The following is a 24922-nucleotide window of genomic DNA, read 5'->3' as shown; positions in this document are numbered from 1 at the left end:
TGGCAAGGCTGGCTTTAAAAGCTGAAGACAGATTGTTTCTTTAGTTTGTGCTTTGGATGAAGAATCACTGCGGCACATTAAAGCACCAAATAGATAAAACATGTTGAGTATAATGATATGGTCAGCAACTTCTGACATTCACTATAATGCATGCTAATATGAGATAGGTCACCAGGAATACGTATAATAAATGTTAGAAAGCCTGATGATTAACTGTTTAGTACACTTAGTAAATGTCCATGTTTGGATTTGTCACTTCATTTGGCTGAGTTGGGAAGTTTTTGTTAAAGAAAATCTTTGGATAACAAATAGATGGATTGGACTCTTTGCATTTTGCTCCAAACCGTTCCAGAGAACAAGGAAGCAGGGGCATTTTCATAAGCACAGGTGACTAAGGGGCAAATAATCATTTTGTCCCAATACTCCAAGATCCATATTGGAATTAAAAGGTAATTTGTGAGAAAGAGAAAGCTGATTCTTTTTGGAAATCCCGATCCTGCTGCTAACTTTCAACTATTCAAGCAGTGGTTCCCAATATGGCCCTTTATTGTTGAAACAATCCAAAATTATCTAGAGGCATATGTGATGTAGTGGCTTTATGCTGACTACCCAAAGGCTATAATACAAATTCATTCATGCATTAATTTTCTCTAAATAGTCTGCCTAGATTTAATTATTTCAAAACAAAATAACACAACTAAGGAAAGGCTTTGATTGTCTGGTTTGGCATTTAATTCTATTAAAATCAATGCAATACTTGAAATTAAATTAAATTTTATATTCCCTCTCTTTTTGTGTTCTATTTCTTTCTTTTGGTTAATATATTTTAACTTTTAAAAAACCTGGTGCTCCGCTCTCACCTGTGGGTCCAAGTAGCTGTAAGAAATGGAATAATCCCATTGCCAATGAAAATGAAACTAGGGTTACGGTTAGGATTAGGGTTAGGTCTATTTGGAGCCTTGGCAGAAACTAATGCTAGGGAAATACTCCTAAAGGTACTGTAAAGGGAGCAAAGCAGATTTTCTTTTAGATTTATTTGAGGATCACAGTAGGAAAATCCCATTACCCATAAAAATTAAAATAGGGTTAGGGTTAGAGAGTTAGGTCTCCTTGGAGTCATGGCCAAAAACTGATGTCTGGCATAGATTCTGATAAGTATACCATAATAGAAGCAACATTGACAGCTTTACAACAACGCTAAGAATTTAGTGCTAGTATTAGTTTTCAGCCATGACTCCAAGTAGACATAACCCTAACACTAATCTCATTTTCAACAGGAATGAGTTTTTGTCATGTATTTTACTATAGACCAAAACTAAGTCAGAATGAAAAGCTGTAACTGTCAATTTTCTTGGAGAATCTCTTAGAATCTCTTCCAGATACCCATTTTGGACCTGACTCCAAGGATTCTAATCTTAATCTTAACCATAAATCTAACCCTAAATCTACCTTAATTTTCATAGGCAAAGGGATTTTCCCATATACTTTACTATGGTCAATAAATGAGTTCGAAATAAATGTAGTCATTGTAGCTTTCCTTACAGAATATCTAACAATCTTTTCCTGGCATCAATTTTCTGCCAACTCAAAGAAGACTTAACCCTAACCCTAACCTAATTTTAACTTCCTTTTGGTTGGCAATGAGATTTTCACATGTATTTTTCTGTGGATCACAAACAAATATGAAAGCAGTCACCATTGCTTTCCCCAGAAAATAGCTAAGAATCTATTCCTAGTATTAGTTTTCAGTCAAAATTCCAAACACACCTAAGTAAGCCTAATTTTTTTTATTGGCAATGAGATTTTCCCATGTAATTTACTGTGGATGAAAAACAAGTCCAATCCAAAAGTTGTTGCCATTGCTTTCCTTAGAAAACCTCATAAGAATCTATTTTTCATGTCAGTTTTTGTCTCTGATTGAAATGAGACAACCCTAGCCCTAACCTTTATCTACTTTAATTTTGGTAGGCAAAGGCATTTTCCCATGTACTTTACTCTGACGCTGAAACAAGTCCGAAGGAAAAGTTTCAATGGTACTTTCCTTACAGTACCTCTAAGAATCTCTAAGACATCAGTTTTTGGCCAGGACTTCAAGTAGACCTAATCGTAACCCTAATCCTGCTTTGACTCACCATGAGATAGGATATATGTCTACCCCAGCATGTAAAGTCTGGGAGATTGATTGGAGTAGACCAATCAATGTTACAATGGTCAAGAAGACAGAATAGCTAGCTGCTATGGTAGAGGGGTAAGTTGTCCAAGCCCCTGGATTAAGGTATCTTGTTCCATTAAGGTATCTTGTTGGCTGCTGCACTTAAAAATCCATCACATACATGTTTCTTTTGTACAATTCATCTTCATCTACAACCCACTTGGAATTCACATACACTAAATTACTAAAGTGTATGCCAATAATTTTGTTCATAAGTGGAGTTTTATTATAAAGAAGCTAGGTATACAAAGCATGAGACTTTCCACCTGCTGCTGTAATCTCTGGTCTGAACAATACTGATGAATGATGAGAGTTGTAGTTTAGCAACAGGTGGACATGCAACAGTGCCTTGCTCTTACTATACATTATGCACATCAGGATTTAATTTTTTGAATCTGGTGTTTAGAGCTGTGTTACATTTCTAGAGTAGTATTTTAGGTCTGAATTAGAGAACCAGATGCTTATCCTGGCTACTGGTGAAATCATTATGAAAATACAGGCAGTTCTCAACTTACAACAATTGAGCCTGAAATTTCTGTTGCTAAGTGAAACAGATGTTAAGTGAGTTTTACTCCATTTTACGACCTTTCTTGCCACAGTTAAGTGAACTACTGTACTACAGTTGTTAAATTAGTAACATGGTTGTTAAGTCAATCTGGCTTCTTCATTGACTTTGCTTGTCAGAAGGTTGCAAAAGGTCATCACCACCCAGGAATAAATATGAATTAGTTGCCAAGTGTCTATATTTTGATCACGTGACCATGAGGATGCTGCAATAGTCCTAAGTGTGAAAAACAGTTGTAAGTCACTTTTTTCAGTGCCATTGTAACTTTGAATAGTTAATAAGTGAACTGTTGAGGGTATCTATAATGGTTTAATACCTGGGTATACTGGAAAATTTCGTATAAACATAGGCATTTTTACTGGAAAATTTTCACATAAAAATGAATCTATTTTTACTAGCAGAAGTGTACTACAAGGCTATATTCTTGCTCCACAACTATACAACTTTTAAATTAATAATATTGGTGAAATGCTCACTAACCAGAATTCCTTCCTTTCTTCCTTCCTCACTGCCCTCTATTATCCTTTATGCTGATGATGCAGACATGTCTGTAACTCAAGTAGGCTTCTGAAAGGCCTATAACTTTACTGCCCTCGAGCAGGGGTTTCCAACCCCTAGGCCGCAGCCCAGTAGTGGACCGTGCCTGATGGGAACTGGGCCACACAAGCAGCGGGTGAGTGCACAAGCATGTAAAGCTGCATTTTTGCAAGCAGTGCATGAAAGCATCCCCTTTCTCCCCCTGCTGTAGGTCTGCAGAGTGGAAAGGTTGGGGACTGTTGCCTTAGAAGATGCCTCAAACTTAATTATCCAAAGGAAAAATACTGATATTCTCTAGAAATGCTTTAAGGCCCCACCTTGATGGACAATTAATGACAAACCCAGAGAATAGGCAAATATCTAAGTCCCATAGGAATTTTTTCATAAATTTTAATTGAATTGTTTCTAAATTAGAAAACTTCTTATAAATATTCAAGTGAGCACATATAGCATTAAACCCAAAACTTTGGCTTTGAATAGCTTAATAGCTCCAGGAAGAAAATTGATGCCAAATTAATTGGTAGATTTAGTGATAACAAAGGATGCTTTTGGAGGCTTTTACTACAATCTCCCTTATACAAGAGGTCTGTCAGTAGACATTTCTATAACATTTTATGTATTTCATATATTTACTTTGTCCTGAATTTGGGTGCTACCTATCAGGGCAACAATTGGCAGATATATAAGTGTCCCATTTGAAGCCAAATTGATTTCTGTTCAGGCTTAGAGGTAGAATCTGTTTCACTTTTGCTATTTTTATTTATTTTATTGCTTTTAAAATAATGACAAAAAATGAAAAGACATAGAAAGATAATTATGATAGATATATACTTTGTCAAAGGAAAAAAAGACAGTATTCCATGCTAGCTGTGGAATTCTGGGAGTTAAAGTCTACAAGTCTTAAAGTTGTCAAGTTTGGAGACCCATTTATTTAAAACAAATTCAAATATGCACATTTGCATATGCATAAATCTAAACATGTAAATATGCATATTTAAATTTATTCAAATATGCATATACTTTTAATTCACAGATAACTATCATGCTTTTCTAACCTCCATACAAAGTCTATATCTATGGACAATCCACTCAAATGTGGCAAGTACAACCAGGTTTTTAACCACTGAGTAAAATAAGCTATGCATTGATTTTTGATTGATTGATTGATTGTTCTCTTGAAGTCCATAACTAGAACATGGAATCTGACAACCAAACAATGTAAATGGATTCTTCCTATCCTTACTATGGCCAGAAGACTGCTATTGTATCAGTCTTCCGGCCATACTAAGGATAGGAATAACCCATTTACATTGTTTGGTTGCCAGATTCCATGTTCTAGTTATGGACTTCAAGAGAACAATATCCTCTGAAAATATTACCTTATATCACATAATTATATTTAAATAATCCACTGCTTTCTCCTATAATTTAATAACTGTAGGACGTTGTAAAATTTTAGAAAGCATTATGTTTATTAGATATCTAACAAAATGCTGTTTTTAAAAATCCTTTTCTATAAAATGTATTGGAGTCTGATAAATTCTAAATCTGATTTTTGTGGTATAAGTCATAATATGAGGTCCATTGACATTATTGCTATAGATCCATGATGGAGAACCTATGGCATGCATGCTAGAAGTGGCACGCAGAGCCATTTGTGCCGGCATGTGAGCTGTCGCCCCACTTCAGGTGCACTGCACATGCGCGCGTGCCTCCCGCCAGCTAGCTGTCAGGTATCTGCCATGCATGCATGGGGGCATGCGGGGGGGGGGGCTGCATGCACACAGAGGCGTGCAGTGTGCACGGGAGGGCTGGGGGGGTCATGTCTTATGTCTTATGTCTGCAGGCATGCACGTACATGCATGCGCGCACTTTCGGCACATGACGACGAAAAGGTTAGCCATCACTGATAAAAATGTTAAGTCACTTTCTCATTTTCTAGGCAACATAGAAACCTCTAATTCCTTATTTCACTCATTTGTTAGCCTCACAAATTAAATTGATTTATTGCTAACAAATATATCTAAAAATTAATAGTTTTTTTTTAAAGTTTTAAAGCACTTAACAAGTTGTTCTATTATCTCAGGCAGGTCAGAAGCTGAAAATGCTGCTGGTACCAATAATGTTTTTAACATATGTAGCCGTAAAATATTGTTGTCTGATACATGATATTTATCTCTTAATGCAGCTTTGTTAAAAATTCATCTTCATCATCTATCAGTTGGTCTAAAGTCAATATTTCTGCTTTTCAAATTGCCATCTTTTTTCCAATTTTTAAAGTTGGTTTTCCCATAAAGCCAAGTTAGTGTGGGGAAAAGGGTTAATTTTTATTGGACATCACATGCCATAACTTTGATGCAATTGTTCCCTGAGATACTTGAGTTTTAATATATTTAGATACTAATACTGTTTATCCAACCAAAGATGCTGTATAAATATATTCCAAAGTTAAAAAATTAATACTAATTGTTGAATTCCAATATTTAATACTTGAAATAGGTAAGTGTTATGATATACAGTTACACCCACATTCAGAGGTGCTATTAAAATGTTCAATGTTCAAAGTGGAATGGCTTCCTTCAAAAGCTGTGGGTACTCCATCAATGAAGGTTTTAAAGAATAGATTAGACAGCCATCTGCTGGAATGATATTTATTTATTTATTTATTTATTTGATTTGTCAATTGTTTACAAGATAATAAGTACAAGTGTATACATAGTTGTGAATATATGAAATGGGTACATATAAGAAAAATAATAGAATAAGAGAAACAATAGGACAGGGACTGTAGGCACGTTAGTGCGCTTATGCACGCCCCTACAGACCTCTTAGGAAAGGGGTGAGGTCAATAGTAGACAGTCTAAGGTTAAAGTTTTTGGGGTTTGGGAAGAGACTACAGAGTCGGGTAGAGTATTCCAGACATTGACCACTCTATTGCTGAAGTCGATTTCCTGCAATCAAGTTTGGTGCGGTTTACTTTGAGTTTGTATCTGTTGTGTGCTCTTGTGTTGTTATGGTTAAAGCTATAGGGTCCCCTGCTTGGGAAAGGGGTTGGACTAGAAGTGTTTCAAGATTCCTTCCAACTCTTTTTATTCTCTGTATTCTGAGATCACATAGGTCAACTCCCATGCAGCTGGGAGGATGATACAGAATCTCCAGCTTTTGCCCCAACATTACAAGTAAGGGCTTTAGATCTAGTTACTTGCAAAATAGAATTCTTTATTCACCTCTGCAGTCAAGTCTTCTTTATTCTCTGACATCAGGTGTCAATCACATAGTTTAACTCAAGAACAATTGCTCTTTTCAATTCCAGCCATACACAAGTCTGTAATAAGTTCAAAGATGATAACCATTACAGAACAACTTTATTTAAATTGGTTTGTAAAATGTTTTTTCTTAAATTGGGTCCAGATGATCCTTTCTGAGAAAGATGGAGATATTTTTAAACAATGCTTATAGCTTTATACTTTTTAATGAAAACCTTGTTAAAATTGTTTGGATAGTGGATGTTCTGAAAATTTTTGATGAAGCTGTTTTTTATTTTATAGTGCTGTACATGAAGATGTGAAGTGGCAGGAGGTACTTAAACTTCTGGTTCTTATCATAGATTTTAATATTAATAGTTGTAAGAAAAAAATAAAGCTGTTGGGACAATAACCAAGAAAAGCTTATAAAATACTTTGTTTAGTCACAGTTTCAATTCTTTTGATGTTATTTCTGTTAAAACCTTATTCATGTGTTTAAATATATAATAAATGAACTACAGACAACATTTCCTGTTGCCCATTTACTTATCCTTTTCCATCATTTTGCTATTGTTCTCTCAATATATGATGAGTACATAATTGACTGTTTCTAAAAATAGAAAGAAACAAATTATAAACAACACACAAGGTGAAAAAAAATGTTTCATTTCTCAGCCATTCTGTAGGTTCAAATCGTTCTGTATCTTCATATTTGCTCTATACACAGCTATTAGAGATTAAACTCCATTAAACCCAGTAACATTCACATATGAAGAAATATTCACAGAACTATACTATACTTATTTATACATTATCATTAATACTGATGTTTAATCATAACCAAAGATTAAAAAATAAAAGAATTTGTAATCAAAAATGGTTGTTTATTCATTTATAGAACAAAATAATCTGTCCCTTAAGAACATCATTTTATGGAAAAATAATAAAAAACATGCTCTGTCCAGAGTGAAAGATTTCAGAATATGAACAAATGGAATATTACATTCACCCATGACAATAGATACTTTATAAAACAAAGAGGCAAGGGCTTAGCATCTAGTAAAGTGGAATTACAAGAGAAATGATGTAGTTTAGTTGTGCTAACTGCTGTCACACTCACCAAAATTAGAAATAGCACACTTGGAAAACTTCACACATGATAGCACAACATCATTAGCAAACGCAGCTATAGAATGTTAAAAACAACAACATACTGACATATGTATATTGGATGAAAGACACTTCAGAATGTTGTAGCAAATTGATTATTTAGCTAAACCTACCATATAATTCCAGATGAGTAGCCATTTCAATCTGTAGCAGCAACTATATAAAAACTACTCTGGCATCTCTAGTCACTAACGGGTTTATGTTGCATGAACATTTGTGCTTCACTGCATTCCTATTCATGAACAGAGAGTATAATGTATTTGGGAGGGACGATAGCTCAGTTCTAGAGTGTACATCTTGTATTCAAAAAGGTTTCAGAATTAACTCCTTGCATGTCTAGGTAAAAAGAATTCACAGATAAAAACAATGAAAAATCTCTAGAGACGAAAGACATCTGCTGCTTGTCTGAGTAAGTAGTCCTGGTTCACTGAATCAGTATAAAATTGTTTTGTATGTTATGTGTGTTGTGGCTTGTATATTTCAAAGTAAAAATGGCATTTCTGACTAACTGGTTTATGCATAACAATACACTAACTCATTTTCATGGGTATCACATAAAAATACTGCAAAATAGTTTGTACACATTGCATCCTTTGTCTCATCCTATGGTATATTATATATCAGTAGTTCTGTTAAATTCTGAGGAGAAAATAATTATAGTCAAGAAAAGAATTGTATTTTGTAGTTGCATATCCCACTAAGGCATGATATGTCAATGACTCAATAGCCAGGATCACATATAATGCTATGCAATAAATATGGTTTACAAATCAGAATCAGAAAGTGTACCCTTTGTTTCAAGCCCAAACTAAATGAAATACATAATTACTGGTTTCGTATTATGAGTTCATATTATGTTATACTGTATTAAGGTTTGTGGTAAAAATATTTTCTCAATAAGCTGGGATTTGCTTAAATCAACATAAGCAAAACCTAAATAAACTAATATGGTTTTATGTGATATGTGAAACCTGACTATGGACTAAAACTGCATAACCACACAGGCAGTAGTCCGTATAATACTGCTGACTGAAATTATCATCCTCCTAAATCGCCACTGTTAATTTGAGATTTTGTAGAACATGGAAATTGCAGAACAGAAAGGCAATTCCTTACAAATAAAGAGCATTCCAAGCATGCAAAAAGACAGTGAATGCTTTGTAATTTACCAACAGCAAAATCCCCTTTGAATTAAACATCTCTTGATGACTTTGCAGTTTTCTTCCAATACTATTTTATCATTGTTTTATATCGGGAATTCATTTCTGAGTTTTCAATCTAGCCTCCAGCACCTTATAGGCAGAACAAAGCTCACAATGCAAATATTGGACCCCAAGTTGATGCAGTCTGTACCTAATGTTGGAAATTGTGTGTGCCTGGATGGGGAGGATCAGATTGAGGCTCAATCCAGGCAAGACTGAGAGGCTTTGTTATAGTTTAGCCCTTCTGGTTCCAGGGAGCTTTCATCTGTAGTAGTCCTTTAGTGGAGTTGCAGTACCACATGTAAGCTGTTGTACACTCTGGGGGTCGTCTTGGATTCTTAGTTCCTTCTCAAAGAGCAAGAGGGAGCTGTGGCCAATTGCTCAGATTCAACTTGTATGCCTCTTGTGCCCATTCCCATTCTGGAGGGTCTTCAGCAGTCATTCAGACTTTGATAACCTCTTCATTGGATTACTTTAATACATTCTACAAGGGACTGCTTTTGAAGACCACTTGGAAGCTACAAAATGCATTAGCATGGGCAGCACATTGTAGTATGGACACTTGCACCTGCTGCTTTGTGAACTGCACTGTTGCCAATTGGCTTCCAGGTGCAATTAAAAGCACTCATTATGAGCTATAAAGTTCCTGCATGGCACAGAGCCTAGTTACTTGAAGAACTGCTTGTCTCCATATATGCTGTCTGGTCATGTCAACTGGAGTGGGCATATTCCAGGTCCCTTATATTAAGTAGTGACACACACACATTTCTGGAGTATTCTTTTTCTTCTTGATAGACTCTGTTTTCTTTTAATTTTTATCTGTAGGCTGCCCAGAATTGTTATAGAATTAAGTGGCCTCAAACTTTAAAGAATAAAAATATGAGAATATAGAAAAAAAACTGCTTTCATTGATTCATTGTAACAGGAAGTTTTTATGTAACCAGAGTAGTGATTGACAGTAGATCTTTGCTTCAGCTGTGGGGACATGTGATCTGATGGTAGATTCTTGTCTAAAATTCATGCACATTTTAAAGTGTTTTAATTCTTCTACATACCTTTACCTAAACACATCTAATTTTGGAAGAGATGAGTCAGACCAATGAACTACAAAGATCTGGCAGTGTTCCAACCGTCAGAGTTTTATTTCCTCTCATCACAACAGCAGTTAGCAAATGCTGCAGGAAATTCAGAGATTAACTCAGCCATGTTGCCACAGTGCTTGCAATACTACATTTTTGAATTCTTGATTGCAGCCTTCAACATTATCTGAAGGATAACAGGATTAACCCAATAGCCTTGTACTGCCCAACACGCTGAACCCTAAATTGATCATACTGCTTCAATCCACCCTGGAGTATATATGTTGGATTACTTTGTAGTTCACTAGATTTGCTCACAAGGCATACTCTTTAAGCAATCAAATTTTAGTCCAAGAACTCCCACCTAAATGGTGACCTGACAATCAGTGCATCCTGTTAAGTTGAAGAAAACATGGAAGTTAATTTAACTGTGATCAGTCATCCCTTGAGAATCATGCAGAAACTAAGAGGGAAGTCTAAATTACTGTAATGCAGAAATCATGAGGGACACAGAGGTGGTATTCAGTTCTGGAGAACCGGTAGCGGAAATTTTGAGTAGTTCAGAGAACCGGCAAATACCACCTCTGACTGGAGATTTTACAGTATTCTTCCTCTGCCACGCCCACCAAGCCATGCCCACAGAACCGGTAGTAAAAAAAATTGAATCCCACCACTGGAGGGACAAGCCATATTACAGCTCTTCCAACATACATAACCAAAATTTGTCTTTCTAAAGGCAGGACTGAGCAAATTGAAACTCTACAATAAGTGAATTATGCACTGTATTTCCACTCTACCCAGGAGGTAGGTAGGCATCTGGCTGCATGCGTATGCTTCCAATGCTTAGTGGCTTTCAAAACAGGAAAGATAGGCAGGAAAGCCCAGCAAGGCTTCTGCACTTGCTCCACTTTCTTCCCCTTCCTCCCCAGCTGAGCACCTCCCATAGAGGAAAAGAAGCAACTGTGCTATGTCTCACTTTGAAATTGTGCAAGGCTAAGGTGGTAGGAAGGGGGAAAAGAAAGGAATCTAGGGAAGAAAAAAGGTGTGATGCTCTCAAGATTAGAAAGGCAAGCAGACAGGCAGACATGGAAACTGGTCTCTCCCTTCGCCCAAGGCCTTCTCTTTTTCTCCTTCCAGGCAGCAACTACGTCAGAAAGTTGTTGGAGCCACTTGCAAAATTCCCATCTTGGCAATCTGCCTGCATTAAAGGTTGCTCTGTGATTGCACTGATATGTCAATTTCCATGTCTCCAGTCAGCCTGATGTCCTGTCTCTCCCCCGAACCTTACTTTTTCTCCTCCTTTTCCCAACCTCCCCCAACAAATTCAATAATCTTAAAATGCAAAGGTGTGCATTTAAATGAAAACCCTATAAAGGATAGCAGTTCAGCCACATCTTCTGTGGAGACAATGTGACCAAGGTATGTGATAGATGATTGCTAAAATTGGCATTTCTCTAGGGACAGCTTCAAGACCCTTCTTCAAGGAGCCTGGTAAGAACCTTCTCCAGGTGCTCATGTTTCTCAAGAGTGTCAACAAAGACAACGATATTGTTTAGGTACACTAACACCTCTATCAAATTCATGTCTCCTACCATCCACTCCATAAGTTGCTGAAAGGTTGCTGGGGCGCCTGATAATCCTTGAGGCATCCGATTTAATTCATAGAACCCCAAGGGGCAGATGAAAGCAGTTTTCTCTTTTATCATCTTGGATCCATGGGAATCTGGTGGTAGCCATTTCTAGATCCAGCACACTAAACTACTTTGTCCCGATAAGCAACGTAGGGGGTGTTTAATTTGGGGATAGTGTACTGATCTGGAATGGTCCTCCTATTGAAGGTATGGTAATCTATGCTCAAGGACCCATTCTTCTTCTGGACTTCTACTATGGGAGGGGCTCTGAGATTCTCGGATGATCCCGTTGCTCTTCAATTCTGTTAGATGTTCTCTGAGGTTGTTTAAGTCACTTAAGGGAATCTGTCAAGACCTCCCTCGGAAAGGCTTATCTTCCTGTAGCCGGATTCAAGCCCTTGCATATGTGACCCCTCACTAAGGGAGAAGCTCTCATCTCTCCTATTACTGAGAGCCCTTTGTAGTTTCCTGACTGGGCTGGATTTCATGGTTGGTGCAGCTTTGTACAAGTATGCATGCAGCCCCACAGCTCTAACAGATCCCTGGCCTCACCAGCTTCTCAGCTGAAGCGGAAGTGGAAGAGCCCATCCCTCCACCAATCAGCCCAGTGGGCCTCCATTCAAGGGCAAACCGCCCAAGACCATTATCTCTGTTAAGAGATGTTTTGGCTTCCATAGGGGTGAGCCAGGCATCATCGCAGCCCATTTTCCTCATTCCCACATGTGGAGGCCATTCCAGTGGCAAATCGGCTGTGGCCTCTTTGGCTTCGCCCATCACTTCTGTTGCCCTTACAGTCCTTATGAGCTCATGATAACTCAGGAATGCCCTGTGGTCAGCATCTTTAGCCGATTCCAGACTGGGTCTGAGAATAAAGCGTCCCATGAAAGCTGTTCTACTTTCACTTGTCTGGGTCATCTGGACTCTGCTCTCCTGTCATTCCAGCTGGTTCCTTGTGCAGTCTCCTGTCCAGCAGGTGGCTCACACGATGGGGTGGTGGTCAGTCCCCTCCCAGCAGGTGGATCATGCAGTAGGGTGGTGATCAGACAGCTGGTCTCTCTCTCTCTCTCTTTCTCTCTCTCCATCCTTCCTTCCCTCCTTCTTTCTCCTTGCTTATCTCTACTTCCACAGCTTCTGCTCCTTCATTGATTCCTCTGCTTACCTCCCTTTCTCTGTCTCTCTAGTTTTCCTTCCGCCTCCTCTTCCTTCCCTTTCTCCACCTTTCCTTCAGACTTGCCCCACTGAAGCCTCCCTTATTCCTATTGCCTTCTCTCCCACTCCCTCCGTCCGTCGCTTTCCTTTTTCTTTCCCGCCAATACCTCTCCCTTTTCAAACCCCTTCTCCTCTTCTCCCCGCCTCTTCCTCTTTTCTTCCGGGCGCGCCGCCTTCTGGGGCTCCGGCAGAGCTCCAGCGTCGGTATCTGCCCTAAGTATAACCACCCGTAGCTCGGGTAACCTTCGCCGGTAGCGCCGATCAGCTGGAGCCGAGCGCTGCAGATCCCGAGGCCTCAGCAGAGGCTCCGGCAGCGCCCCAACTCCAGCTGACTCCTCCCAAGGCCCGTGTGCTGCTGCTGCCGCCGGCGACGCTGGAGGCCGGCGGAACTCCAGCCGAGCTTCACACCCGGCACCGATCAGCTGGAGCTGCGAGAGCAGACCCAGCTCCAGCTCATCCCTCAGCAACTTGTATATTTTGACTTCAACTCTTAAATTCCTAAAAGCTGGTGAGTACTGGGTATTACGGAAACTGAAGCCCAACAGGCATCTGAAAGGCAGATTGAGCAAGATTGCTATGGAGATAGTAGAAATCAACATCTGGTATATCCTGTATACCTTTGGTGGGCGGGAATAGGCTCGCTACAATCTATAATACTGTACTAATTGCAGAAACCTAAATATTAACCTTATGCCCATAAACACCGTGGAATGTACGACATTTTGCTTAAATAAGTTTCATGTACTTTAATTATTCAAGGGCAACATGCCTTTTGGTTCCAATAAAGGAAAGAGAGTCTTTTAATGCTGGTCTCATGTTTCTGGGCTTGTAATCCAGCGATGGTTTACCTATCCCCATTACTGTAAATGTGTAACTGGAGATTAAAAACTTATTATAAACTTCATTTTTGTGTAAGTTTATTTTATTGATTGAATACTGCATTTATCATTTCCACTGCCTTTTTTAATGTTTCTAATATTTTATGGTTGATCTGTATTTATATAAGAGGACTTAATGAGGACTTGATCTTAAAAGGCAATCTTAAATATTTTAATTCATTGAATCAATGTAATGGGAACAGTTGAATATTCTGAAAATAAATTGGCTATGATAGTAAAGATGAAAAAGTCTGGATATAGTGCACATGGCAGTATCTGGAGAAGGTACTGCAAATAAAAGTAGGATTGTGGTAAGACAAAGCAAAGATAGTATTAACAATAATAGGTGCTTGGGTGCAGTCCCAAAACATCTGAAGCAGACTTCAACAGAAGCAGACTTCAACAAAATCACCGTTAGTTAATTGCAAAAGACAGCTTTACCTGGAAGAGCTCACCTCCTGTGACACTTTTAATAACATCAAACAATACTTCCCTATCCCAGGTCCTTAGGAAGGATTCAGTAGGTGGATAAAAATGCCAAATGCAGTCTAAACATTTGGCTGACTACAACTAACCGTAATATTGATATAAGCATGGTCTGACATGAAGAAAAACCAAGAACCCTTGCTGAAGAAGTTAGTGAGGGGAAAAAAAACCTCTTGAAATCAGCAAAGGTGAAGGTTAAATATAGAAAAGAAATGAAAACCAATTTGTTAATTGGAAGAACAAGCCAATGTATGGTCAATACTTGAAGGCTGAGGAGGAAAAGCTGATATAAAACTCACATGAAGTTGGTTAGAATTGAGTATTAAATAAAGAAACTGAAGACTTTATTTTGGCAGCTCAACAACAAGCTTTGCCAATTAGTTGTGTGGTCAAAATTCAACATGTAACAAACAACAGCAAATGTTACCTTTGTGGTAAAATGGATGAAATTAATGACTGATCAGTGGCTGTAGCAAAATTTCACAAACTGACTGCAAGCAGTGTTATTACTAAATTGCCAGAATTGCTATTGGAAACTTTGCCAGAGGTTTGGACTGGGAACCTCAAATTAAGCAAGTTTTGAAAATGAGCCAGTTAAGATCTAATTCTAATGGGACTTTAAGATCCAAACAGACAGGTATTTTGTTCATGTTAATATGTCTGATATAACGATTGAAAAGAAATGAATCTTATTTATTGATGTTTCTATTCTGGGTGATTCTAAGATTAAGAAAAAATTGGAAAAAATTACAAAATATTGGGACTTTGGATTGAAGTTGACACAAGAAAAAAAATCATTGTTACACCAGACTTGGCACCCGCGGGGCAATTCCTAAAAGATGTCCTTGATATTTGGAAATTCATCGAATCTGAACATCATAATGTGGAAAAAAAAACACCTCACCATGTATGGAACTGTCAATATTCTTAGATGCTATTTAATAATTTTTAATTCCTTGGTTAGGTTTACAGTGGTCTTAGACTGTGAATCTAGATTTAGATTACCCGCATGTAATATATACTCCATTAGGCATTTAGCTATCTTTTGCCACAGTTTGCAGTCTGATGCAGGCAACAAAAAGACTGATTATAAACTATCATAAATAATCCAATGATGAATTACAAGTTCAGCAGACTCTGCAGAGTGCAACCAGTTTTGAAAAGTTATAATAAAGTTATAGTTTTGTAACATAAACTACAAAATTTAATTGTTATTTTTGATGTGAATATTTTGTACTTTTTTAGCCTGATGCTAGTTGCCCAAGTTGTACCTAATTTTCTTGATTTATTAATTTATATTATTATTAATTATATAAATGAATAAATATAACTTCAAAAGTTGTTCATCTGTAATTTTATTAAAATATAATTATACATTTTATGAACTAACTAATAAAATTCGTAATTTTTTCAAAGATTTCAGCACATGGAAATTGAATTGTTCATAGGTTTCCAGGTTTGTAAGTTGATCTGTTGTAACTGTTACATATGCTTATTTACTAAAACAATCTTCCTTTTAGTTGTCTGAGAAAAATATATCACCTGCACTCCAGCAAAGTTAACTACTGTTTTGTATCTGTTCATAGTAGTGAAAGACCTAGTAATAATTGATAAAGTCCAAACTCTGGAATATGGAATTCACAATAATCTGGGATAATGACAATATTTGTTAATAATTCTCCTTAAAAATAAGATAATTGGGATTTTTGCTATCAAGCTCACTCAAATTGGCACTCTAGTCCTTAAGGTCCCTTGCCTATTCAATCTGTTTTCATTTTGGTAAAGCAAATGGTTAAGCTAGGTTGGAGTACTAGGAAAAATACACATTTTTATTGCAAAGTAAAGAACACTGAAATACATTTTTCTGATTAGTAAGAAAGTAGTACCTATGTTTAATTGGCGCAAAAGCTAAACATGGAAAAGTTCCTTCTTTTTAAATAGTTTTCCAGACTCATGCACAGAAATGTATTACTTCAAAAGTGTTTCCTAACTTGGTACCCTTCAGATGCCCTTCTGTAGCAAAGTGATTAGGCATGAGTCCAATCCCTACGGTATGTTGTTGAATTTTCTATTTTTCTCTCTTTCCTTTCCTTTGGGAGATAGGTAATATGTTCAGAGTTCCCAGTTTCTGCCAATGCTAACACTTCCATTTCTTGACAGATGTCACTTAACTTGGTTGATGCAGATTTCTTTTTGGAAGAGAATAAATTCAAGCAGTATTGTACAGAATTTCTCCAATATTCACAAAGAATTGGGGATGATTGGCAATGGAGAAGCATAAAGGTAATGGCAAACTTCAAGTCTTAAGCTATCTATAACAAAGCCTTCCTAAGAGTAGTTGTTACTATGTTATGATTTATTGTACTTTGATATTTATACTAAGATAAAAGATCCAAATTTATGTAATTTGATTTCTGAAAGCTAATAAGATGTCTGTCTAATTTTAGTTCTTACTTGTGGTTCTTGTTTAAGTTTTGTGATTCTTTTTGTATTTTCCTTAAAACTTTAATGTATTTAATTTCAATTATTAATTTGAAATCAAAAGTATAAATACAAATGACAGGGCTAGGATACTTTCAATAAAATATAAAACAACAAAATAAAATAGACATTGACAATTGGGTATTCTTTATAAATATTTTAAACTTGCTTTTGAAAAGCTGAAAATTATAAAAATAACCGGTACAATTTTCTCTTAGGTTACATTTTTCACAATGGCATTTATTGTTATAGCAATTAACTGGATTAACTGGATTAATTTTATCCCTTAGATTCTCTTCCAGTTAACAAAAGCTTCCTTTCCTTTTTACCTAGAGAAGTAATTTTTTTGTTTAAAACAAACAAAATTCTACAATTAAATTATAGGACACCTAAAAATCTCAATAAAAGCAAAAAAAAAAAGAAAAGAATTTAAAACTATTTAAATGTATACGTAGAAACTGCTTGTTTGAAGAAGAATATTTTTTGTTTACAAATCACTAAGGAGAGATGGATTTCTTTGAACACTGTAAGTTTTTCTTTTGTGAAATGTTTGATGATGTTTACTTATAACTAGGCAAGCCTTGTTAACAACCATTTTGGGAATGGATGGGCTATTGCTGTAGACATATTGCTTGCATATAGAACAAAATGACCCAAGGATTGGAAAGCACTGCTTTAATTGTTGCTTTAATCCTATCCGTTTTACTATGATTCTTCTATCAGTGCTCTACTCTGCTGATACTGAAATTTCTTTATCATAAATGTAATACAAATATGATAAGTACCTGTTTTGCATTGAGAAGCTCCTAGGTTTAATTTCTAGCATTTGAAGATAGAATAGGGAAAAATGCTTTTCTGAATTCATGGAGAGTTGCAGCCAGGCAGTGATCTGTACATCACAGTGAACTACATTAGATGCACCAGTGGTCTGACTTTACAGAGGATACTCATGTATGTTTTTGTAGTTGTATTTCAGTTCGAGGACTTTGGGCATAAGTACTATTGGAAGAGGGATAGGATGTTTAGATACATATGGACACCTATAGTGTTCTCTCTAAATGCAGTGATAGATAAAATTTTTGTAATACTGTATATGCAATGGCTTTAACAAACTATAGAGACATTTCTGTAATCATTTTTGTAAAGTTTTTTTTTTAAGTTTGATTCATACAAGATTGTTTATCACAACTTTGGTATTCTTGCTATTATCAGTGCTTTCACTTTTTGACTTTCCTTTTAGTCTCCAGAGAAAAAGATAAAGATGGAAAAACAATTCCCCCCCCCCCCGCGTTCTTTGGAATTCAAATTTTTTTGTCAAGCTGTCCTTCTTGCTTTATCCAAATGCTGTATTTTTTCCACCAGCCACCCCTTTCCACAGATATTTTGTTCAGATTGTACTTGCTTTTCAGCTACAGATTCCTCTTCCACATATGTCTGGATTCCCACAATATGTCAAGTCCATCTAGCATACATTCAGTACGGAAGAGTCCAGCAATCCTCAACGTTGAGAATTCTACCATTGCCTAATCCTTCTGCCTGTTTATATATATATATATATATATATATATATATATATATATATATATATATATATATATATATATATATATATATATATATATATATATATATATATATATATATATATTATGGTGTTCGGCTTGGTTGGTATTTTCCCAGCTCACATCATTGTAGTTGTTCTTTTAAAGTTGTAGCAACGTTTCAGCAGAATCTCATCTGCCATCATCAGGCTTCTGTATTGTTGCCTCAGATACTTTGCCTAGATACTTTGAATATATATATATATATATATATATATATATATATATATATATAAAACCCGAATAACCAAAGATATACACATACAAATACACATACACAACATACAGAAAACAAATATATATATATATATATATATATGGATATATGTTATTTTCTCCGTGTTTCTATATAGATAAGGCGGTCTTTTTCTGAGCAACGTTGATGAAGTCTCATTCATCATCTTCAGGCTTCTGTCTTCAGCTCTGTGCTTCTCAGAGTGATGTGAGCTTGAGCTGACCTCGCTTGGGCACTGCTAGTGGGTTCAAGCTCACATCACCATATCTGGTGTGCAACAAAGTACCTAATGGCAATGCCCCCACATTCTCCCCATTGCATGTTTTAACTCCAATCTTGGGGAGGGCCGAATAACAAAGATGCCTATAAACATGCTGGGACTTCCATGGGAGAACCTCAGAAAATATATATATATATATATATATATATGGTTGGGTATTTTCCCACGTCATTGTAGTTCTTTTAAAGTTGTAGCAACGTTTCAGCAGAATCTCATCTGCCATCATCAGGCTTCTGTATTGTGTCCGTCTGTGGGTCAGACTTTTACAGTGGTTTCAGATTTAAATTTGGGGCAGCCTATTGCTGTGCCAGAATGGTTTTTTCTTCATCCTGATTGGTTGGGAGTCTTGGTCTGTGTTTATTGGTCTCGGAGTTTGCTGTGTTCTGCTTGATGGGTGTCTCTGATATCTTCTGTCTGTTTTTGGCTCTTTTTGTATCTTGATTGGCTGGCAGCATTGTGTTACTTTAATGGAGGCCTTTAGTGCAGCTTGGCTTCGGGTAAATGGACGGCTATCATTAGTTAGGAAGCTGGGTTTCATCTGGGTGCCTGGTTGGGGTGTGTTTGAGCTGGAGGTATCAGGGGGATCTGTTTGTGCCCAGGTGTTTGCCTGGCTTGTGGTGTGGAGATTTTTTTTGTTTGTGAGTGCAGGCTTCCAAATGATTGACAGCCTGGTGGAATCATCTCTTCTGTTCATGCTTTCTGGTCTTTTTTCAATCTCTATGGCTTCTCTGATGACTCTGTGGCTAGGGTTTTCCATAGTGGCCAGGGTTTTGGTGCCATTGAAGTTGATGCTATGACCTGTAGCTTCCATGTGTTGGACTAGTGAGGAAGTGTGTTCCAGCTTTTTGACTGCATTTTTGTGTTCATCCAGGCGGGTACTTATTCTTCTATTGGTCTGTCCAATGTATGTGGCCGGGCATGATGCACAGGGGACTTCGTATATGCCTTGGTTTTCCAGGTCAATTTTATCTTTGGGGTTGCTAAGGATGGCTGCTATTTTTCTGTCTGTTTTGAAGGCAGTCCTGATGTGATGTCTGTGTAGTACCTTACTAATTTTGTCTGTAGTACCTCTTATGTAGGGCAGGACAGCTGTTCCATAGGTCTGTTCATCTTCTGGGTCTCTATTATGTTTCAGTGTGTTTTTGTGGATCAAGCTGGTGATTTTGCTTTTGTGGAAGCCGTTGGCTGTCAGTACTTTAGTCAGGGTGCATAGTTCAGCCTTAATGTGTGTCTTGTCTGCCAGGCGTTTGGTTCTGGTAATTAGTGTTTTATACATTGGACAGACCAATAGAAGAATAAGTACCCGCCTGGATGAAAACTTAAGAAAACATATATATATATATATTTAAACATCTGGTGTGTCTGCTCTCAGGTATTTTAATTGGATATGGAGCTTCTAGATGTCTAATATAACAGTTGAGTTGGTACTGACAAGGAAAAAAAACTACACCTAGACCATTTTATATTATGCCACGTCCATCAGGGCATCTTCTCCTACCACAAATGTACACTGCATAAAAAAATAAAGGGAACACTTAAACAATACAATGTAACTCAAAGTCAATCACACTTCTGTGAAATCAAACTGTCCACTTAGGTAGCAACACTGATTGACAATCAATTTCACATGCTGTTGTGCAAATGGAATAGACAACAGGTGGAAAGCATAGGCAGTTAGCAAGACATCCCCAATAAAGGAATGGTTCTGCAGGTGGTGACCACAGACCACTTCTCAGTTCCTATGCTTCCTGGCTGATGGTTTGGTCACTTTTGAATGCTGGCGGTGCTTTCACTCTAGTGGTAGCATGAGGCGGAGTCTACAACCCACACAAGTGGCTCAGGTAGTGCAGCGCATCCAGGATGGCACATCAATGCGAGCTGTGGCAAGGAGGTTTGCTGTGTCTGTCAGTGTAGTGTCATGGAGGCGCTACCAGGAGACAGGCCAGTACATCAGGAGACATAGAGGAGGCCATAGGAGGGCAACAACCCAGCATCAGGACCGCTACCTCCTTTGTGCAAGGAAGGACAGGAGGAGCACTGCCAGAGCCTAGCAAAATGACCTCCAGCGGACCACAAATGTGCATGTGGCTGCTCAAACAGTCAGAAACAGACTCCATGAGGGTGGTATGAGGGCCCAACATCCACAGGTGGGGGTTGTGCTTACAGCCCAACACCATGCAGGACGTTTGGCATTTGCCAGAGAACACCAAGATTGGCAAATTCGCCACTGGCACCCTGTGCTCTTCACAGATGAAAGCAGGTTCACACTGAGCACATGACAGGGTCTGTAGATGCCATGGAGAACATTCTGCTGCCTGCAACATCCTCCAGCATGACCGGTTTGGCAGTGGGTCAGTAATGATGTGGGGTGGTATTTCTTTAGGGGGCTGCACAGCCCTCCATGTGCTCGCCAGAAGTAGCCTGACTGCCATTAGGTACTGAGATGAGATCCTCAGACCCCTTGTGAGACCATATGCTGGTGTGGTTGGCCCTGGGTTTCTCCTAATGCATGACAATGCTAGACCTCATATGGCTGGAGTGTGTCAGCAGTTCCTGCAAGAGGAAGGCATTGATGCTATGGACTGGCCCGCCCATTCCCCAGACCTGAATCCAATTGAGCAGATCTGGGACATCATGTCTCGCTCCATCAACCAACGCCACATTGCACCACAGACTGTCCAGGAGTTGGGGATGCTTTAGTCCAGGTGTGGGAAGAGATCCCTCAGGAGACCATCAGCCACCTCATCAGGAGCATGCCCAGGCGTTGTAGGGAGGTCATACAGGCACGTGGAGGCCACACACACTACTGAGCCTCATTTTGACTTGTTTTAAGGACATTACATCAGAGTTGGATCAGCCTGTAATGTTGTTTTCCACTTTAATTTTGAGTGTAACTCTAAATCCAGACCTCCATGAGTTGCTAAATTTGATTTCCATTGATAATTTTTGTGTGATTTTGTTGTCAGCACATTCAACTAAGTAATGAACAAAGTACAAAGTATTTAATAAGAATATTTCATTCATTCAGATCTAGGCTGTCTTATTTTTGTGTTCCCTTTATTTTTTTGAGCAGTGTATTTATGTTCCCACTAAAACCTAATGAGCCTAATTCAGAATGTACTTTTGCTGGAACGAACTATGACTGTACATGCCATAAAGATTATAGTTGCAAACCAAATCTAAGTAGAACAAAGGCTTATTGGGTAGGAAAAGCAAACTACATATTCAGTATCTTGCTATAAAGTCCCCCACTAAACATTGCACGCAATCTCACAAATTGGCAATTCTTGGATTTATATATTTAAAGTTAGAAGCAAAATTACAGTGTATGAAATAAATCTTATTTGAACTTTGCACTTATTTGAATGTATGCACTAAGCATACATACATGTGAATTCACTTTAATATACACTGCTGAAAAAAAATAAAGGAAACACAAAAATAAGACATCCTAGATCTGAATGAATGAAATATTCTTATTAAATACTTTGATTTCACAGAAGTGTGATTGACTTGGAGTTACATTGTGTTGTTTATGAGCAGTGTATAAGATGCTAGTAAAAGCAACTAAGGAAAGGTAATTTTCTTGAAAAGAATTGGTTTTGTGTTCAAATGTATACTGACGAAAGTACATATATTTATTTTAGTTGAAATTTTAATGAAAGAAATGCTAAAATAGCCTATTTTACTGTGATAGATAGATAGATAGACAGACAGACATAGGTAATGTGGCTTAGAGGAGAGAATTAATATGCTGAAAAGAGACATGTATTGATTTAAAATTAAAGCAAATGAAATAAACTCTTGTCAGAAATGATATATTATCCAAAGAGTTAAATTTATAGTTACATTTGCAGACTTATCAAGTAATTTTATGGTACATTAATGGGATTTGAACAGAGATTGTTTTGAATAGAATCCTTTTATATCAGCTGTTGCACATATGCTTTTTGTGTGTGTTTCTCTAAAATAAAACTTAATGAAACAGCTAATAAAAACCCAATTTGTTTGTGCTTTCTTTGAGAAATGAGCTGTTAATATGCAGCTACTGTTTATTACCAACCATGCATTTTAGTTGCCTTTCAGTAGATATTCTTACCAGGAATCCATGCTGTGTTACACATTTTCATCCCGTCTTTTTTAAAAATACCCATGTCAAGAACATGTTTAATTTTCTTAAATGAGGTAACATGTAAGAAATTTATAACTAGGTTTGGTTAATAGTACCAGGAGCAGTTGCTTTTTGCAGGGTTTCTTCAGGATATTTTTTTTCATTTTATGGTATAGTGGTAGATGATAAATCACATTTTTTGAAGGTTTTGTGCAAGCATAAACCAGGCATAGAAGTGGTTTCGTGGATCTATACCTCATATTGCATATTGATAGCCCAGTTGAATTGGTATAATGCAGGAATTATTGGATCTCAATACCCAGAATCTCCTATCGGCATGGACAGTGATGAAGAATGCTGGAATTTATAATTTACTAACATCTGGGGATTATTCATCCTTGAATGCTCACTAATGAGAACATTACTGAACAGTCTTTGGAATTGATGATTGCATATGTATTTTGTGAAATGTATCAGGAACATATTGGGAGGTATAGAGGAAAGTGATTAAAATAGCAAGTAAATGCTATTAGAGTAGACATTATTGAGTCTCATAAATCTTTAAAAATATTTCTCCTCTGTTACAGGAGAAGTTTTTCCATTTTAGCCAGTGTTAAAATCCATTCTTTTAATATCAAAATTAATAGCAACACAAAACTTGAGTGAAAAACAACAGTGTGTATCTTCTGATACTGAGCAGAAATGGACAATCCAGAATATCCCCAGATTATTGTGCTGAACTAAATGCTATAACCTTCTGTTGCTTAATTCCCAGTAATATGTTTTCAGCCGTGGTATGTTTTCACTCCCTAAAATGGAATCTGGACATATTTCTTGTGGTCCTTGGAGAACAAATTCAGCCTCCATTTATTTCCTTCCATCTTTCTCAGCATGAGAGCCTTTTTCAGAGACCTGATTCGTTGTTTGAAGTAGAATATTTTGATAGGTAGATAGGTATAGACACAGCACATCATTTGAATATTTTTTTCAAGGTCTTCATGGATGCTCTATCAAGTGCTAGTTTTTTGGGCTGCTTGTTTCTTAACAGTTGATAGCTGATCGGAAAAGGCAGAAGCTATCCACCATTTTGACACCTTCATTGTCAAATCTAGGTCTGGTTGTTGCAATTGTTATCATTAGGTTGGTTATCTTTATATTTAATTTTAGTCCTATTTATTCACTGTGCTCTTTGACTTTTAGTACCAAGGCTTGTGGATCCTTTGTTGTTTTTTGACTATCGGCAGTATCATCAGCATAGTGCAGGTTATTTATATTTTTTCCTTCAGTTTTACAACCTTCCTATCTTCTTCCAGTCCAGTTTTCCTTAATATATATTCAGCTTACAGATTGAATAAGTAAGGGAAGAGTATACAGCCTTGGTTTCCCCCGCCCCAAACCTGGAACGAATCTCTTTTTCTGTAATTTCCCAACCCGTCTATACATTTCCCAAGAAGACAATGGGAAGTCTGGAATTTCCATTTTTCTTAGCATTTTCCATAGCTTGATGTGATCAGCACAATTGAAGGCTTTTCAATGAAGCACATACTTACTTCTTTTTGCTATTCTTTAGCTCTCTCAAATATCCAGCATCAGCTATGATATCTCATGTTCCCTGGCTTTTCTAAAGCTAATCTGAACATCTGGCATTTCTTTTCCCATGTAGGGCTATAATCTGTGTTGGATGATCCTTATTTTGCTAGCATGTGAAATTAAAGGTATTAAGGATGCTAACTTCCTACCAAGCCTTCTTGGTAAGGCTTGAAGTTTACCAAATTTCATCTTCTGTTACTTGTAAGTAGATATTATCTTCCAAGGTATATTGAATACTTAGACATCTCTACTGTATAGTGTTTCAGTATACTCCTTTAATTTTCCTTTGTTCTCCACTGAATTGGCTACTATCTGTCCATTGGCATCTTTTAGCATTTGAACATTCTTCTGATTTAAGAGATCTTTTGAAAGACTTTCCTTGCTTTCCGTGTCTGTTTCCATCTTCAGTG

At 37.2% G+C, this 24922-nt stretch overlaps 1 protein-coding gene across 2 annotated transcripts in view; it reads left to right on the top strand.

The window, feature by feature from the left end:
• Positions 1 to 13028: 13028 nt before the first annotated feature.
• ATG10 (autophagy related 10) overlaps positions 13029 to 24922 on the top strand; it is a 145638-nt gene continuing 133744 nt past the window's right edge. For both annotated transcript variants that reach the window (XR_015748155.1, XM_026672036.2), the window contains exons 1-2: positions 13029 to 13358; positions 16375 to 16497. Coding sequence is in view for 1 of the 2 variants with exons in the window: in XM_026672036.2 (XP_026527821.2) it covers positions 16375 to 16497 (123 nt within the window). In the remaining variant the exon portion in view is untranslated. The remainder of the gene's footprint in view (positions 13359 to 16374; positions 16498 to 24922) is intronic.

This window comes from Notechis scutatus, chromosome 2, assembly GCF_049901735.1.
Source record: "Notechis scutatus isolate UNSWTSFEM ecotype Mainland chromosome 2, rNotScu1.2, whole genome shotgun sequence".
In the NCBI taxonomy this organism is placed as follows: Eukaryota; Metazoa; Chordata; class Lepidosauria; order Squamata; family Elapidae; genus Notechis; species Notechis scutatus.
The sequence above is the reverse complement of the archived record's forward strand: the minus strand, read 5'-3'. Positions and strand labels throughout refer to the sequence as shown.